Here is a 17,355-nt window from a genome sequence, read left to right on the forward strand (position 1 = left end):
GATAATTAACCAGCTGGCCGCTCTTAAGCTCACCTTCACAACCTAAAATAAGTAGCCCCTTTACTCATACAGTTGATAAATGGTCTCCTTCACTCGTAACGATATCTATCAATCTAGGATTCAGTATAAAAATTACCAAGGTAGTTTCATTAATTTTTCAAAGAGTGCATTTCCTTTGACACATAACGTGGTTTGAAGCTGCTTCAGCAATCAATCAATCAATCAATCAATCAATCAATCAATCAATCAATCAATCAATCAATCAATCAATCAATCAAAAATTGCAGAACACAGATATGTGAGGAAAATAATGGCCTAGAGGAGATTTACTAAACTGAAAATTTGCTGAATACATGGCTCTGTATAGCTAATGTGCAAACATTCTCCTGTTTAAATTACGACAATAGGATCTTCACTTCCGATTGTGCAGAATTATATGGAATGTCTTCGCTAATAAGAAATATATGTAACCAGCAGATGCTAGCATCCCCATCCTTCCCCCTCACTTCTTCTGCACTTCCTTCTAGCAAGTGGTTAACTAAATATATTACAAGGTACATCTTTCAAGTAACGCCGTCAACAGCTATGCCAAGCAATGTACAACCGAACAGTATTTGAAGCTGCACCACGAACGGCCCAAACAAGCAGAACGCACAGCAGCAGTTCGTTGGAACCTCTGCCAGAGCAATGGGATAAAAGAATAAAAACAGTAGTGGAGGACTGACGTCATCAGCTAAAACTTTTCCACCTTCTTCATGTCTGCCACCTATACATAGGCATTAGATGTGGTAATGGGGCGTTAGCATCAGCTATACTCGCGGCTATGGCCACTCAGTTCACCTTTGTGATGATAGTGAGACTTAGCTTTTGGTTTAGAGGCAGCTCTTGTGCTTAGCGCAGGCTTGGTGCACTTTTTCATTAAAATGCCGCTTTGAAGCAAGACACTGTAAAAGACTGCTCCAAGTGAAATTTGGCACAACTGGCACAGCTGTTCTACCACTGTAAACAATGAAATGCTATGCAACATTTGACCAAAACCGGGAAATCGCAGATACAATGTGCGAAAGAAACATCACATCCAATAATTTCATGCCACTTTTATCATTTCTCATTGCATACGATTTCATATGTTCTTCAGTGTGGAATGATTGGGCAAGGACTGTCACAATTGTGGCCCTAAAAGAAATCAGCCAGTGAAGTATACATCACACTGTGTGAATTGAACTAACATAAGTGGTACTTTTGTTCCTTTGTTTCAAAAATAGAAAGGAAACCCAGCACTTGCAGGAACAGGCTGCATTTCTCATTTAGTAGAAAGTAAAAATTCACAACACATCCCTCTGTTGGGCTCTGTTTTATTTTCACATTAAACCCGTGTTCAGTGTTACATGCAATTTTCTCACATCAACAGTAAGTCATTTACAAAATTCCGGAGCACAATAGAATTTGCTAAACCATACAAATTAAAAATGTCATTTTTTTCTTGATGTACAGTAGAAACTAAGTACCCTCAAAATGCCACAGTCATCACCATTACAGACAGTAGCAGCCATAGCTGGTGGTACCCATGGCACAGAATATTGCATGACTTAGTAAACAACATTTGGGCCAATGTCATGAAAACATGGCTTGCGGCCTGCCCTTGTGGACAGGTTTGAGTGGGGCAGTTTTCAGCTGCAGCGTCCTTGCGTATCATATTGCATTGTAGTTGCAGCATTCAAATGGCAAGAATAACGACTGTGAGAAGTGCTACCCGGCCAATAGCACTCTCCATTTTTTGCCAGCAAGAAAATTAGCATGATAGTTACATGCTCCAACCAGAATGATTGATTCAAGGTATCAGAACAAACAGCAATGCTGTCAGTCTGCAATCAGACTGATAGGCTGTAAGCTTGATAAGCATGGCACCATAACATCTACTATTCAGCATCGACAGTTGCCTCCAAGCAGTCAAGTGAATATATTTTCTTTGGTAAGCACCCCCTACACTCCATATAAATGTTTCCAAGAGTGTTAGGAAGTAAATTATAGATCACAACCAGTTTCTGAATTCAACTGTAGAAATACACTGGACATTTTGTACATGTCTTACAACTTACTGTGTAGCATTAAATATATAGGCACTATAGTGAACAGCATGAATGAATATAACAGACATACAGCTAAAGCCACATAAACCTAGCCCTCAAAAAGTAGCTGGCACCTCTAGGTACATGTAGCTCACTCCTATTAACATGTCAGAAAATGAGAAAAATACAACATGTAATAACATCTTATATTATGTTGCATATCTCAAACAGCAAGATGTGACATTTGCAAAACTTTTCAGGAAATAAACACCAATAGAAGCTACACAGTGCTAACAACTAACATTGTTTACACACTGGATTGTGCCATTTACAGAAGGATACACAACCAGGAATATAGCATTATAGTGCATTTGTAATCAACAACATCAATATTTTTAGACTACAACCACAACATGGCTGTAAAACAACAACGCCATGTTTGCACCACCACAACACCCTGCAGTTCTTACAAAATAACAGATTACAAATAACTATACATACTCCATTTAGTACATGGCAGGCAACACTGTAAAGGCTACAGACACTTCACTTACTGCTCACAGTGGCAACTAAAGAATATTGCATTAAAATATATGAAGGAAGATGTATCTACACATCCTGTACCTTGATGTAGTAGTAAGTATAGCAAAATATGGTATAATTACGCACTATATGGAAGGCATTGCAGATATGTCAATGAATGAGCAGAGTAGAACTGTAGCTAATTGGGCAAGTCAATACAGATGCATGTTATACTAGCAGCGTGAACAGCTTCGAGGAATTAGGTGCTTTGTTTTGTAGGTTTACGCATGGTTCTTCACCTCCTATATATTTGTGGTTTATAACAATGAACATTCATTCGTTAGTCAGCACTTGTGTCTTTATTTCTGTGAAAATTGTGGGTTCGCTCCCCACCAGCAGCAAATAGTTTTTTCATCCACTTTGTTCATTTCCCTTTTCGTCAAAATTACTAAACATCAATTGATGACTACAAGTAATGCCACCTATGCTTTCCTTGGCTTCATTATCTATTTGCTTTATTAGGTTGTGTCTAATAAGAAAACTGGCCCCTCAATCCATTCCCCTGCATTCGTTTATTCTAATAATAATAATAATAACAATATCTGGGGTTTAACGTCCCAAAACCACGATATGATTATGAGGGATGCCGTAGTGGAGGGCTCCGGAAATTTTGACCACCTGGGGTTCTTCAACGAGCACCTAGATCTAGGTACACGGGCCTCAAACATTTTTGCCTCCATCGAAAATGCAGCCGCTGCGGCCGGGATTCGATCCCGCGACCTTCGGGTCAGAAGTTGAGCGCCATAACCATTAGACAACGTGGCGGGACATTCGTTTATTCTTTCTATGTACTTCATCAGCTTGCGCTGTTAGTACAGTATGTATGAGTAGAGTAACACGTTTCAGCCTTCAGTGACCAAAGTAACCGCTTGCGCTTGCAATTAAAATGTAATACATCACACAATAGAAATCCAAATTACCCGTCGTAGTAGTTTAGCCAGCTAAGGTGTAACGCTGCTAAGCTTGAAGTCAAGGTTTCAGTTCATGGCCATGGTGACCACATTTCTATGGGGGCAAAATGCAATGACACCAATGTACTTAGATTTAGGTGCATACTAATGGACCCCAGGTGGTCAAAATTAATGCGGAGTCCCCCACTATGGCATGCCTCATATTTATATTGTGGTTTGGCACCTAAAAACTTGCAAATTAATTAAATCTAAAGGAGTGCAAATAACGTGTGGTTTGAAGTAACAGTAAGCTGTACTCCTATATGAAGCAGAAATTTCGTACAAAGAATTGCAGATCAAAAAAAAAAGTATGCTGCAATACAGATAGAGGGAGTCGTCTCTAACCACACTACTTGTGCAGCTTCTGCAGTGCCTGCTATGTATGAAATAAAGTATAGTCAAGTCATTACATTGACATATACAACAAAGAAGCTTGCATGGTCTTGTCCAGAATGAAGCACAAACACGCACTCAAAAACTAATGCAAGAGGCCTTGCAATGATAGGAGCTACTGTGGTACTCTAATTTAATTTTGCTACCACCACAATGACAAAATGCTCACAGTGATGCATTGAAGCTGTGACACCACTTCCTTTTGGCAAAGGCTGAGCAGTTTCACAGTGCATCTCTAGAACACAAACACACTCCAGTTTGAACACCAAAGGTATCCACAACCTCCTAAGAAACTAAAGTAAAAGAAGACACTCTAGATACTTTGCCATATAATATATGCTCCTAGGCCACTTGTTTCAAAATTTAAGCTTAAAAACAGCTAAAAACAAAAACTAAAATAAGAATGTGGATGAAAAAGACAGGACAGGAGCTAACTTCTGCCTCAATTTATATCCTTTCTGCACATGCCTTTTCTTGCACTAAATTTAAGCTTTAATACTTCAGCATAAAATTCCACCTGTTTGTGACCAGAAGCCTAAAAGTACAGTAGCCTGTAAAATTAAATCTGTTAAGGCCAATTCTCTAAAGACAAAGACCTCTGGGAGCTTTTATTTAATTTCTACATATTAACTGGCACTGAACTTCCAAGAAGACCAGTAAATTTGAAAGGTCTTGTAGCGGCACTATCCTACCCATCAAACAGGTGGGAAACAGAATACTCAGTGAACTCAACTGTTGTCCTGGCACAATTACAATAATGTCCGCCAGGATGAGACACCTTAAAGGGACCCTGCAACACTTTTCGAAGTAATTATCGAACGACCTCACTATCTGAGTTTACAGCCTCACGAAGTGACTGGTGCAAAAATGTTTAAAATCTGTCAAGTACAAGCGAAGCCATAGTGAGTGGCCGCATGCTTTCAGCACTTTCTCTCTTCTGTCATCTCGGCAAGTGCACTGAAAGCCACCACAGGGCAACAAGCTAGGTCCGTACATCAGCGTATCATGACCTTGAGCTCTTTCTTTCCTTTTTTTTTCGTCAAACATGCCGCTCCCTTTCAGCATGATCACAAAAGCCCTGGTGTATTTCTATATTGTGCGTAATTGCAGCACTATAGAGTTCGGCACGGGCACGTTGTGGCACCCCGCAGCAGCCACAGTAATTATGCAGCTCACGATGATCAATTCAGCCAATGGCCGTAAGCCAAGTTGATGTCTTAAGCCAAATTGAGCTTAACAGCATTATTCGTCGGGCGAAGAGAGAGCGATTTCTAGCTGACTATGAAACTTAATTGTAAATTCCATGCCGCGTGCTGCATAATGTTTGACTCGCATGTTTGCAAGAGCCTTGACTACCGATCGGCAGTGTTTTCCGACGATGTTGAAAAACTGTTGCCGGGCCCCTTTAATAAACGTGGGTATAAAATGTCCTACGTCAATTTAATGAGATAGGAGAGCATGGCATGGTATCACACATGAGAATTCCCCTCCACACCTGCCGAAGTATTTTCAAAACAAACTTCTGTTTCTGTTGGCATAACTGCTTACCTGCTGTATAAAGTCTGTCAGCGTATTTCCTATATTTAGTATGAAATTTTATTCCATACTCAATGTGCAATCGGTAATTAAGCAACTTATCACTCATCAAACATTTCATTCTTAAAAGAATAATTCAGTGTATGTTGCAGAACATGGGCTTTAACTAGGCTGCATGATATGCAAAACAACATTAGGCACAGTACGATCCAGGCTAAAGGTCTCATGCTAGCACCATATAAGGCTGTGTGTAAATTATGAGAGCGAACAGTCCCTTCATATAAATCTTGTGCTAAAAGACTGGTTCACTGGTAGCTATGTAGGGCGGCATCACAAGGATGTAGAATAAGAAAGAAGGTAACACAGGCATCCCCTAACACAACTCACTACCTGTATATAGAAGCAGCATGATATATATATATATATATATAGAAAAGCATATAACAAAATGTTTTTCTTATATGCCTATACTTTGCAAACCAACAAGTCATACAGCTTTCAGCGTGGCTGCCAGGCTCATCAAACTTTACCTTTGAGAGAACAAGCAAATCTATAAAATATGTTAATGATATCAGATTGAAGTTGCCGTACGAAAGGATGTCTACAGAAACATACCTTAAGTGCAACAGCAGATTTTCTAACCAACAGACAACTACAGGAATCCTACAACCGAGCCCCAGCGACACTTACGTTGAGCTTCACAAGGAGCATGAAAGTGCGAGGCATCAAGTCTCTTAAGGCCACCTTTTCAGTAAACAATGCGAGGCATCCACATTTCGGTGGAGCCAAACAGCTGGATGAGCATAAGGTGACCCTGCGTGCTTATGGAGGCTCCCTTGTGAGGTTTCTGCAAGAAGCGCTCAATTAGAATACAGGCCCCTCTTTCTGCATGGCATTTTCATCCACTTTTTGAGATCAACTGTCCAACCTCACAACTTACCAAAAACATGGGATGGATTTGCACTACTTCATAGAAGGCTATATGAAAGACAACACTGAAGCAACAAAAAAACCATAAATAACCGAGTAAAGTAACCATATGAATAATGCGACAGCAGCTTGCTGCCACATGAACGTACAGCCAGCTTGCCACTTCTTTCCTTATAGATGAAAAACCAACGAAAACCCAAAACAAGGACGAAGAAGAAGGCATACGTACTCACACACCATGTGCCTTCTTCGTCCTTGTTTTGGGTTTTTGCTGGTTTTTCTTGCATTTAAACATGAACCAACTGGCCCAGCTTTTCACGCTTCTTTCTTTATACAGCTTGCATTTGACAATAATATCTGGGGGAAATTATAACATATAAATACATCATAAAAGACACAGTATGCTGCTTGTCAAAAGATAACAAAAGCATTTTGATGCTCACACCACACAATTTTTGGCATCAGGGACGCTAAGAGAAGTGAGACTTACATTATTTCATGGCATAACTCCATATCAAGCAAAGTGCAGACAAATGCAGTTAAGTGGCAAAAAGCCCACTGCAGTAAAAGCCATGGTCACAAACACATGAACACCATCCCTAATCACACACCGTCAGCTGATATGACTGCTGTGCTTGGGAACCTTCGAAGATGCTGGTTTGTATTTATACCATGCCACCTGTATCAGGATGGCAACATCGAGGGATACCTGAAGGCTGCCACAAACCCAGAACTGGAATGGCGCTGACCGCATTATGAAGTAGACTGTCTTAAAAACATCACCCATAGTCCACATGAGCACCATCTGGTTGCTGAAACAGACAAAACAGATACAAAGCATTAAGAATCAGGTATCCCAGTTCACAAAGCACACCTATTTAACCAGACATGCTCAAAAATGAGTGCTTTGCAAAGTGGAAAATTAGGATTAGGTCTAGACAGTCCAGGCCTTCTTTCATTTATAAAATGAAAGTTCATATAACATTTGCAGGGTTCGTACAGAATATCTGAAAAAAAATTCAAGGACAATTCAAAGACCCCCCCCCCCCCCTTCAAGGATTCTGAAGGCCAAAATTCAAGGAGGGGAAAGGCAAATTTTATTCATGCATTTTGCAGGTATGTTATCAATCCTCAAACCTCCTCTTTTTAGCTCAAATTTTTCTCTCTACAGTCACTAACTCAGCCTCCTTTCCTTTGGCTGTCCTTTGGAAGCTGTTCACCTTGGCTAAAAGAGATGTCATTTTTTCCTTCGGCTCTTCACAATAACTGTTGGCAGACTGTCTCCAACAGTTCAATGTACTTTGGAGTTCAGGCTTCTTTTTTTCTTCTAGCATTTCAAGCTCCAAAAGAAGTGCACTCTTGTTATTTCTTTTAGCATTCCCTTCGTCCTTCTTGCGTTCCTGCAAATACTCACTGTATTGGTACCTTGCCTACCGCACTGAAATCTTCATCTCTTTTGCTATTTGGACACCGAGCCACCCACCACTATTCTTTACAGCATCACAGTAAGTAGATTCAAAATAAGAGACAATACTGAACAGCTGTGCTGCTCCCACGGCTAGAACTGAAAAGGGAGGCGGATAAAGATATGTTGACCGCATGACATAGGATATCAGTCCACACTCGTCAAGCTTTACCTTGTCCTGCTGTCGCTCGCAGACAAGCCAAGTGCACAGGTACGAGGTACTATTCGGGACACTGTCGAATTCACCATCTTGGCAGCTCTGACTGCTCCAGAGGGCTGCTGCTAAAGCCTCTACGGAATCATTACAGACTGTCTTATCGTAACACTTTCTGTGTTTTACCATTCTATGAGTTGTGCCCAACCAAATCCCGACCGTTCGAAGTTGTGCATGAGCGGGCAAACACTGATTTTAACCCTTTGAGGGATAATGGGACAAACCTGTCCCACTTTCTTCTTCAGTAAAAGCTTCCTCCGCCGCTGCGCGTCACTATCAGCGCTATAATTTTCTGCTGACGTGGGTCAGAAATATTTAGGAAACCAAGAAAATATATTTCACACATTTACAATATGTGGTATTGCTGATACCTTGAGCTTCAATTTGTTTTGTTCCGCAGAAATGTTTTAAAACTTATGCTCCATTGCATGCGAGATATCTAAAGTTCTAGATTTATGGTATGTTTTTACTTTTCTGAATTTCGAGAGAAGTAGTTCTAGCATGAAACTATGGATTTTGTTTCAAAATTGGAGGAATACATCGGCCAATCATCGTGTCAAAGTGTACTTGAACAAAAAATGAAGCAGTTCCTTGCTAACCCTAGCTACCATACCAGGCACACAATAATGTTTTTTCAAGTTTGATGGGCATTATTATGTCGCAAGACAACACTTTATGATGGAGAAGGCCTTGAAACTCCTTTTCCTCCTTTTTTACCACTACGGTAGAAGTGGCAACCAGACGAAAAGCTGTGGCTAAGACGCTGTTCCTGAAATTGAGGGCCGAAAGAAAAGAATGACGAGATCGATGCTCAAGACACTTAGGAAGCGAACATGAATATACAAGATCTAAGAGAAAAGGTAATACCTCAAACCTAGATGTAGTTCAGGTTTGAGGTACAGGATTTACAGGATTCAATGCATTCGGTGACACCACATTGATATGGCTTGCCTTGATTCATAGCTGCAATTTTATATATGGGCGGAAATTCAGGCATAACTGACATGCTTGTCCTTATCTACACCGACAAAAGTGACAGAAAGGAGCTAAAATGGTTGGTGTATGTAAATAGGTCAGACAGAGCCACTGGCACAGAACAGGCACAGGCGCACATTGTGCACTACAGCTGGAAATGAGTAGCGCCAGAAATTTTTTTTTTTGCACAGTTTCTGAAGTGCCCCTCTGTACCACTTGATTTGAGCCTCTTCGTGTGAGAAATTTGGCGAAAGAATTATAGCTTGGTGCACTCATGAGACAATGGGACAGGTACTGTCTCACCTTTTGAAAGACACTTCATGGGTCAATGGGACACATACGTCCCACTTTTTTCTCGTAAACTCTAATGGTCGTATTTTGGTGAAAATCACTTCATACTATTTCTAAGCACATTATTGAGATATTCTGCAGGCTAATTTTCGATGAAACCACAAACAGTGATGCTACCGAGGACTTCTGATTTGGAGCAATTTTTGGAGCAGCAAAATTTCCGTTTTGGAGCACTTTGGAGCAGCAAAATTTTCATCTCGGAGCACTTTGGAGCAGATAATTTTGCATCTGGGAGCACTCTGGAGCAGCGAATTTCACATCCTGGAGTGCACTACAGAAGCATATTGCAATAACATTCAAGCACCGGAATATTACTATGGGGCTCTTATGAAGGCTAGGAATATTTCGATTCATTGCAAATCTCATGGAAAAAATCATCTCAGGAGAACTCCATACTTCACTCGCTAATGAAAAAATAAGGGCTCATGCAGTTGAGTGTTCTGAATTAACCTCTTCGGCGATTATTTTCGACACTAGCAAATAAACAGAATACCAGATCAATAAAATTGCACTTTATGAAATAACACTCTAAATACATCTATGTGGTTATCAGCAGACATTGTAGACAAACGCCGTGATGTACAGCAGTGCCTCAATGCCAAAGAGCCACACTGTCCCTAATGCATTCCCCTAAGAAAACTCCAAGGCGAATGCCAGGTTCTTTTTCTTCTCAATCGACGGGTTGATCCTCCCCCTCCTTCTCTGCAAGCTATCTGCACCTCACCTGGTTTTGCGCTAGCTCCATGATCGGCGCGCCGATTACGGAAGCAGTGTAAAGCGACGATGTCGTGATGGCATCATCACGTGACATCACGATATATGACGCCATGATGACGTCACAAGTTTTGACGATCTATGACGTGATGATGACGCCATCATATGATTATTTTTTGCATCAATCGATTGACGCCGCCGACGGTCAATTTTCGTGTATGATAAAGCATCTGATGCTTTCACATTAATATTGCGTATTGAACGTTAACAACCTGGTGTTACATACCAAACTGTCCTCCACCATGTCACCTCCTTGCCATGCGCGAAACAGCTTCGCTTATCATCCATTTCCCAAAGTGAAATGGCTCCTCAACTTTTTTTAAATGTTTATTGTGATAACAATTATATGGACGCTCTCCGCGAATTTTTGACGTCGCCATTGCCGTAATTTTCTGTATAAAGACCAAATTAATAACATCACCACGCGCATTCTAGCCGTGGGTAAAAGCTCGCGAGCGCTGGCGACGAACGCAGCTGAAGCGGAGATTAAGCTAGCCGGCCGTCTGTCTCCGTCGCACGGACAGCGCATGAAATAACATCTTCCCGCGTGCAGGCTTGCCGTCGATTACTCATCAAACAGAGAGGAAACACCCCGCCCGTCTTTCGTAAGGAGCATGAAAGGACGCCAGAGGGGCGGGGGGGGGGAGGAGGGGACAGCATCGTTCGAAGGGCGCAGTCGCTTGCGCGCGCCATCTCGAGGCATCAGCAGACGGCTCGTAAACTTGCTGTGCTCTCAACGCTTACTTCGTGTTTAGAGAACTCAGAGCAAGAAAACACTTCGGTTCCTAGAGCGGCCATATTCCCTTAAACCAGTGTTTTGTTGAGTTACGAGAGATCGAATCCAAAAGAGTTAGCTGCTAGCCTTACTTCGTTTCACAATACAATTTGTTGGTATCGCATTCATTGCTTCGCCCTTAAGCGAAACTGAGTTTTTTTACCCGTCAGCTATTGACCCCCGAAAGCGAGGGGCGGACGTGTAACATGGGGTAGCCGCTTCACTGTGGGCCGTCAGCGACGGGCCCGCTACTGACAGCTGCGCATTTGCGGCTGCTCCAACCAGGATATATGCTTTTATTAATGAGATGACATTTTTAAAAAGCAAGCAAAAAATTCGAATTGGAACCCTAGCACGTGAGCTCGAAAGGGCAGGGCCTTTTAGGGGGTATTTACTGCAGAGTGATTAAACTCGGACGTGCTGGTATAAGCAATTACGAAAAAGCTCTTCCGAATGAAGATCCATGGATAAAGTGTATCCGAGGAAAAGTGTGAACACGTTTCCACCGTTCGCGTGCTCTTCCATAAACGCGAAGCAAGGAAAATTCGATATTGTTCCATATATATACTGCTAGCGATCCCAGATTTCATTCCGCGATGTCCGGAAACAGAAATGACAGACATTTTAGCAGCACACATGTAGTTATTACTGAACATTGCTTTCCTTACGTGCCGTGCGACGCTTGAAACGAGCTATCAGCAGCGTTTCTAGAACAGACGACGTCCGCCGATGAATCGCCGTCGCACTTTCTCGCTACCGAGAGGCCTAGACATCACGAGCCTCTGCGGAGAGCGCGTTTGACTGTCGAGCCGACTTGCAGAACAGAAGCTGCGTCGGCACCGTGCATGGCATCGTGGCTTATTCGGGACGCACGTGCGAGCGCTATTTATTCAGCGGAATAATTCTTGGTCCATGGTTGCGACTTTGGCAGCCCCAAGATCAAGCTGCACACGTTCTGACGCGCCGGCCGTGCGATTGCCGGTGATAGACGCCCCCAAACCCGAGACTTTGGCGCAGTTTGGCGCAATTTTCGTCGATATTATCAGGATGGCGCAGTAAATACAATTTGGCGCACTTTGGCGCAGTTGGTGCAGGAGTGGAATCACTGCACAAAGAACCCATGGAGCACATTCATTTTTAATAAGTTTCAAGGACCCTTAAATTTTATTTTCAATTTCCATGGTTTTCAAGGAGCTGCATGAACCCTGATTTGGGCACTCTCTCTCTACCAGAAATATAGCCAGTATTTTGAAGTTGCTGGTCATGTATTAATTTGTTGGCTTGGCATTTGCACTTGTTTTGTTTGAAGGCTTATATTATGTGATTTTATGTCTCCATGAAGAACTTTAATCAAATTTTTACAAGTATCTATCTGGCAACGGACAACAGGCAAAGCATTTGCTTGCGGTAAGCTCATTTGAGGGCGCTGCTTTATTTTGTAGGTCGGAGCGTAGTCACGTGGTGTTTTTACATTGCTATTACTTTCCAATATGTGAAACAGTAGAATACAAAACAAGCTTTAAATGTTATTGACATGTAAGTGAATTTGCCAGGCAAACGGCATGGATTGAGAATATTTTCACACGGCCGTGACAGTGAAGAAGGCTTCAGCAGGACTTGGAAATATGGAACTCTTTATTTGGGCGAACTTGTGCCCAGGAAATGAAAGATCAAAGTACAAGTAATTCAAGCTGTACACTGATAGCAGTGAGAACAGCGTCAGCCATCGAGTAATCTGATCATGGGTGGAACGCGTCATCTTTTATACATTAGTAGTCATCGAAACTTTCAGAGTTATCGCACGTGCTCGCATAACCTCTCGAATAAACTTGACTATTCGTGTTCTGCACGTAATCTTACCAGAATGATCTCAAACAATTGTGAAGCTTCAAACAATTGTCTAAGCCAAGCATTGCTAACAGTTTTTTGGGGTGAAACCTGAACACTTCAAAATAAAGCAATAAACGTGCTGGATATTTTCTAATTTTGTTTTCTGAGAAGGCTACAAGGATAATGACACATTATGGCAATGTGAAAGAGACAATGAAGACTCACAAACAGGATGAGCACTGACGGTCCACCTTTCTTTCATAATGCAAATAAATAAAATAAAACTTAGAATGACCGTGTTAAGCAGCTAGAGTAAAATTTATACGTGAATGATAGCATAACGTCTAACTTCAGATATAAGTCATATAACACCAGCTTGTGAAAGCATGCTTTCCCCAAGCTCGCATACTGAAATAATAACTTGAGAAATAATAACTTATTCTGATAAATAATACTGGATCACAACTACTTTCACCACAATTTTATGCAGATAAAGACTTTTTGAGCTCTAGAAGATGCAAGTAAACTTTTTAAAACACGCGTTGAGGAGCATGCTGTATGGGTCATCATCATCATCATCGTCGGTCTGTCTTATGTCCACTGCAGGATGAAGACCTCTCCCAGCTATCTCATCCTGGGTGAGCCAATTCCATTTTATGCCGGCAAATTTCTTGAGTACATCACTCCACCTAACCTTCTGCCGTCCTCAGCTGCGCCTCCCACCTCTTGTTATCCACTCCGTAGCTCTAACTGTCCATCGGTTATTGTTCCTTCTCATGATGTGGCATGCCTAGGTCAATTTTTTTCTCTTAAGAGCACAGGGTAGGCCCTATACCTCCCATGTATTTTAAGGCTTTTTTAAGACCCATTTTTTCGTAGGCTACTATATGGGTCAATCCATGCCAACTGTCCCAGCCTTGGCGATCGACCATCTGCGATTTGAATGAAAAAAATCGAGAACTATCTATCCAAAGCAAGAAGTCTTCCGCCAAAATACTTTTGGCGGAAAAAATTTTAAGTTTTTCGGAAAGCTCAAAGCTATGGCTCATAAAACGCGTTTTCAAAAAATCTCTTCTTTCTAAATTAGGCTAGGACAAAGTCTTCCCTACAGAACGATCGTAGGCTTTTCATAAGCTTTTCTCTTCTTTCTAAATTAGGCTAGGACAAAGTTTTCCCTACAGAACGATCGTAGGCTTTTCATAGGCTTTGCTCTTCTTTCTAAATTAGGCTAGGACAAAGTTTTCCCTACAGAACGATCGTAGGCTTTTCAGTTAAAATAAGTTTCACGAACGTTTAGGCTTTCGTGTGTTTCTTATGCGGCCTTAAACACGGACAATATGGCCTATATTGGGGATTTTTTCATAGAAAGGTGACATTCAGTGAAATGTAATATTTTGTATTAACTGATCGCCAGAAAGTTTTAATGTAGCGAAAAAATAGTTTGAGACGTATATGGCATGAAATGGTGTGTACAGCTGGCGGCAAAGTTTGCAAAAAGTTCACTTTTGCGCATGTTTAGTCGTAAATTTAACATTGAGGTGGTCGTAGTAAAACTATGCTAATTAGAGCATTTACTAGCAACATTAGTTGTCTACTGACTGAGAAAGTTTTATCAAATTACTTTACGTTTTGAGCAAGAAATATATTTTTGAAGTTGTGTTCTGCCGGTGTCTGTTCTTGCTCGTGTTTTGTCTTCGCAGGAACGTGTCCCGCTGTAAGTACAACCTAGGTGGGCGCGAGGTTCGCCACAGAACAGCAAGACAACATAATTATATTTGCCAATGCTTATTTGAATACTTTACTAGCGAGTATTGGCCTGAATCAACGAGAAATGCGAACCCTGCTGCAAACACACAAGCCATGCGTGTTCAAAAAAACTGCACCATGTGCTTTTAGGTAGTCAGACTACTTTTTAAAAACCTGCTAAGCTCAGAGAAACTACTATTTTCGCTTTTAAAAAAATTCACTTGAGGCAGAAGCTCAGGTTGCACACGGCCTGAGAAAAGGGGGCGTGGCTGCTTGTCAGTTGGTCTCGAAAACCTCGCCCTTTTGGCTCAATCAAAATGCAGGAAAATGTGTGGGGCACTGGATATTGTTAATGAAGGCCTTATCATTCCAAACAATAAAAAAAAACATAAATTCTTCTTTTTTAAATTTTACCCTGCCCTGTGTCCTTAATATAAACTAGGATATCGGCTACTCTTGTTGGTTTCCTGGTACACGCTGCAGTCTTTTTATCTCTTAATGTTACACCTATCATTTCTCGCTCCATCACACATTGTGTGGTTCTTTACTTCTCATTAACTTCTTTCATTACTCTCCAAGTTTCTGCCCCATATGTTAGAATTTTCAAAATAGCAATGGTTGTACCCTTTCCTCTTTAGTGACAGTGGTAAGCTGCCGGTCATGAGTTGACAGTGTCTACCGCAGGTTGACTAGGCCATCCTTATTCTTCAGTGATTTTCTTAAACATGAGTAGGCTCATCTGTTAGTATTTAACACTGATATATATATACGTTTCTGCAGATTCTGCAGAGCAGTGCGTTGAGAGTTTCAAGCTATCTGTGAACACACATTTCACTTTCGTGTTATACCGATTCCTGACAGAGGGATCAGCCATGTCTTTTTTTTCTGTTTTCTCAGTTGCGTCACTGTTCTTGTAGAAAAAAAAAACAATGAGAACACTGTGAGTTGATAATTATTTCACTGCCAATGATACACATAAAGTCAGTAAGCAGGTAAGCCGCTGCAATGTTATGTTCGTGGGTCTCTGGTTAGACTCTGCATCATCAGGTGTCGCTACGGGCGTTGTCCATCTCGTACAAGTCACCGGTGACCCGGCCAGAACTAGTTACTTACGTTGTTTACAAAGTGTCCCTGCATGATGACCTCATCGCTTTTTGCTTCAATTTCCAATTCGGCACTTTCACAAACTTCAAAACTCATTTAAAATACATTTAGGCTGTATCTGTGGCTGATATTGTACAGATGGCACCTCTATGTTCCTATCAGTACGATGTAACAGTCAAATTGTGTTCAAATTCTTGTGTCACCACTCCTTTAGGAGTACGATGTCGTCTGCAAACTGTAAGTTGATGAGCTCTTTCTGTTAATCTTTATTCCTACTTCTTCCTAATCCAGTCGTTCAAATATTCCTTCTAAACATTGTATCTCCTTATTGGACCCCTTTCCCAGTCAAGAGTTTTCTGCTTTCCTTGAGGAGGAGCAGAGTAGCTGAGGAATTTCTGTATGCATTGGCTATGGTATTCACATATGTTTCAAGTATTCCTTGTTAATGTAATAAGAACTTGTTGTTGGGCGAGTTGGTGAGTACTTAACATCGTGGTTTAGCGCTAAAGAAAGACAGACACAAGTGAGAGACAGGACAGGCGCCTGTCCTGTCTCTCACTTGTGTCTGTCTTTCTTTAGCGCTAAACCACGATGCTTGTTAACGTAATTCCTCCAAAACTGCTCATATCTCAATCGAGTCTAATTCCATTTTGTAATCTGTGAATGCCATGTAAAGTTTTTTTTTTTTTATTCAGCACATTTCTCCATTATTTGAGAGATCACATGAAGTTGATCCATCGTAGAGTACCCTTTCCTGAAGCCAGCTTGCTCTGTAGGTTGGGTCACTAATACATAACTATGCCAAGGTCATGAGGTCTAATTTCTTTATAAAATGCAGTAAGAAAATAAATGGCTAGTGCCTTCATCAGCACTGCTATGAGCAGCTATGAAACATACAACTCCAGTGAAAATAATTTCTCATCACTTTAAGCCTCCACTTTCCCCTGAAGTTGTCTTGTTTGGATTTCCACTGACAGTACCACCGTAATTTTGTTGCCTCTGCTACATAATGGTGCTTTATTCCATTTTGACAGAAATCTTACTTATATTGCATCTCTTGAACTTACACGACAAAAAAAAAGTAATAAGAGTAATGTTACAGCACCAGGATAGTATATTAATCAATATCGTCATGCAGAAATCACCAGAAATGTGAGCTTCCAATTTGGTTTCCCCATTGTGCCCCATCTTCTCATATTATACTTCATGCATGCAGTACTAGAATAGTGAAGCAACAGCATCCATTCTCCCGCACAATGTTTCAGGCAATAAGTGCTGTGTCACAGGTTCAATAAAGTAACGAAGAATGACATAGTAATGAAGAGTGACCCTTACCTCATGCCATGAGTAGACTGGTTCCGCAAATTACGCCAGAATTGAGGCAGCCCTAGCAGAGCTTCAGTGAGTAAAGCTACAAAGCCTATAGCCTCAACCACGAGCTCTACATCAAGCAGCAGGTACAAGAGGGCTCCTGAGCAGAGTGCAAAGGTGGCCATGAATTCGACATAGCTCAGGAAGTCTGTCCAGGCCCAAAAGTGACGCCATGGAGAATCTGCAGGTCAAAAAAGAGAACACAATTTAATTATTTTTTTTTATAAAATACAACTGCACACTTCTGAAACAATGTTTGTAGAACCTGAAGCATTCAGCACGAGAAAAAG

General features: G+C 41.3%; 1 protein-coding gene across 2 annotated transcripts in view; it reads right to left on the reverse strand.

The window, feature by feature from the left end:
- Positions 1 to 1,339: 1,339 nt before the first annotated feature.
- Positions 1,340 to 17,355, reverse strand: part of LOC119405196 (solute carrier family 66 member 2) — a 49,363-nt gene continuing 33,347 nt past the window's right edge. For both annotated transcript variants that reach the window (XM_037672018.1, XM_037672016.1), the window contains 2 exons: positions 17,030 to 17,246; positions 1,340 to 7,272 (listed from right to left, as the gene is read on the reverse strand). In XM_037672018.1, coding sequence (XP_037527946.1) covers positions 7,074 to 7,272; positions 17,030 to 17,246 — 416 coding nt within the window. In that variant the 3' untranslated portion in view covers positions 1,340 to 7,073. The remainder of the gene's footprint in view (positions 7,273 to 17,029; positions 17,247 to 17,355) is intronic.

The sequence above is a fragment of the Rhipicephalus sanguineus genome, chromosome 1, assembly GCF_013339695.2.
Source record: "Rhipicephalus sanguineus isolate Rsan-2018 chromosome 1, BIME_Rsan_1.4, whole genome shotgun sequence".
NCBI classification, from domain to species: Eukaryota; Metazoa; Arthropoda; class Arachnida; order Ixodida; family Ixodidae; genus Rhipicephalus; species Rhipicephalus sanguineus.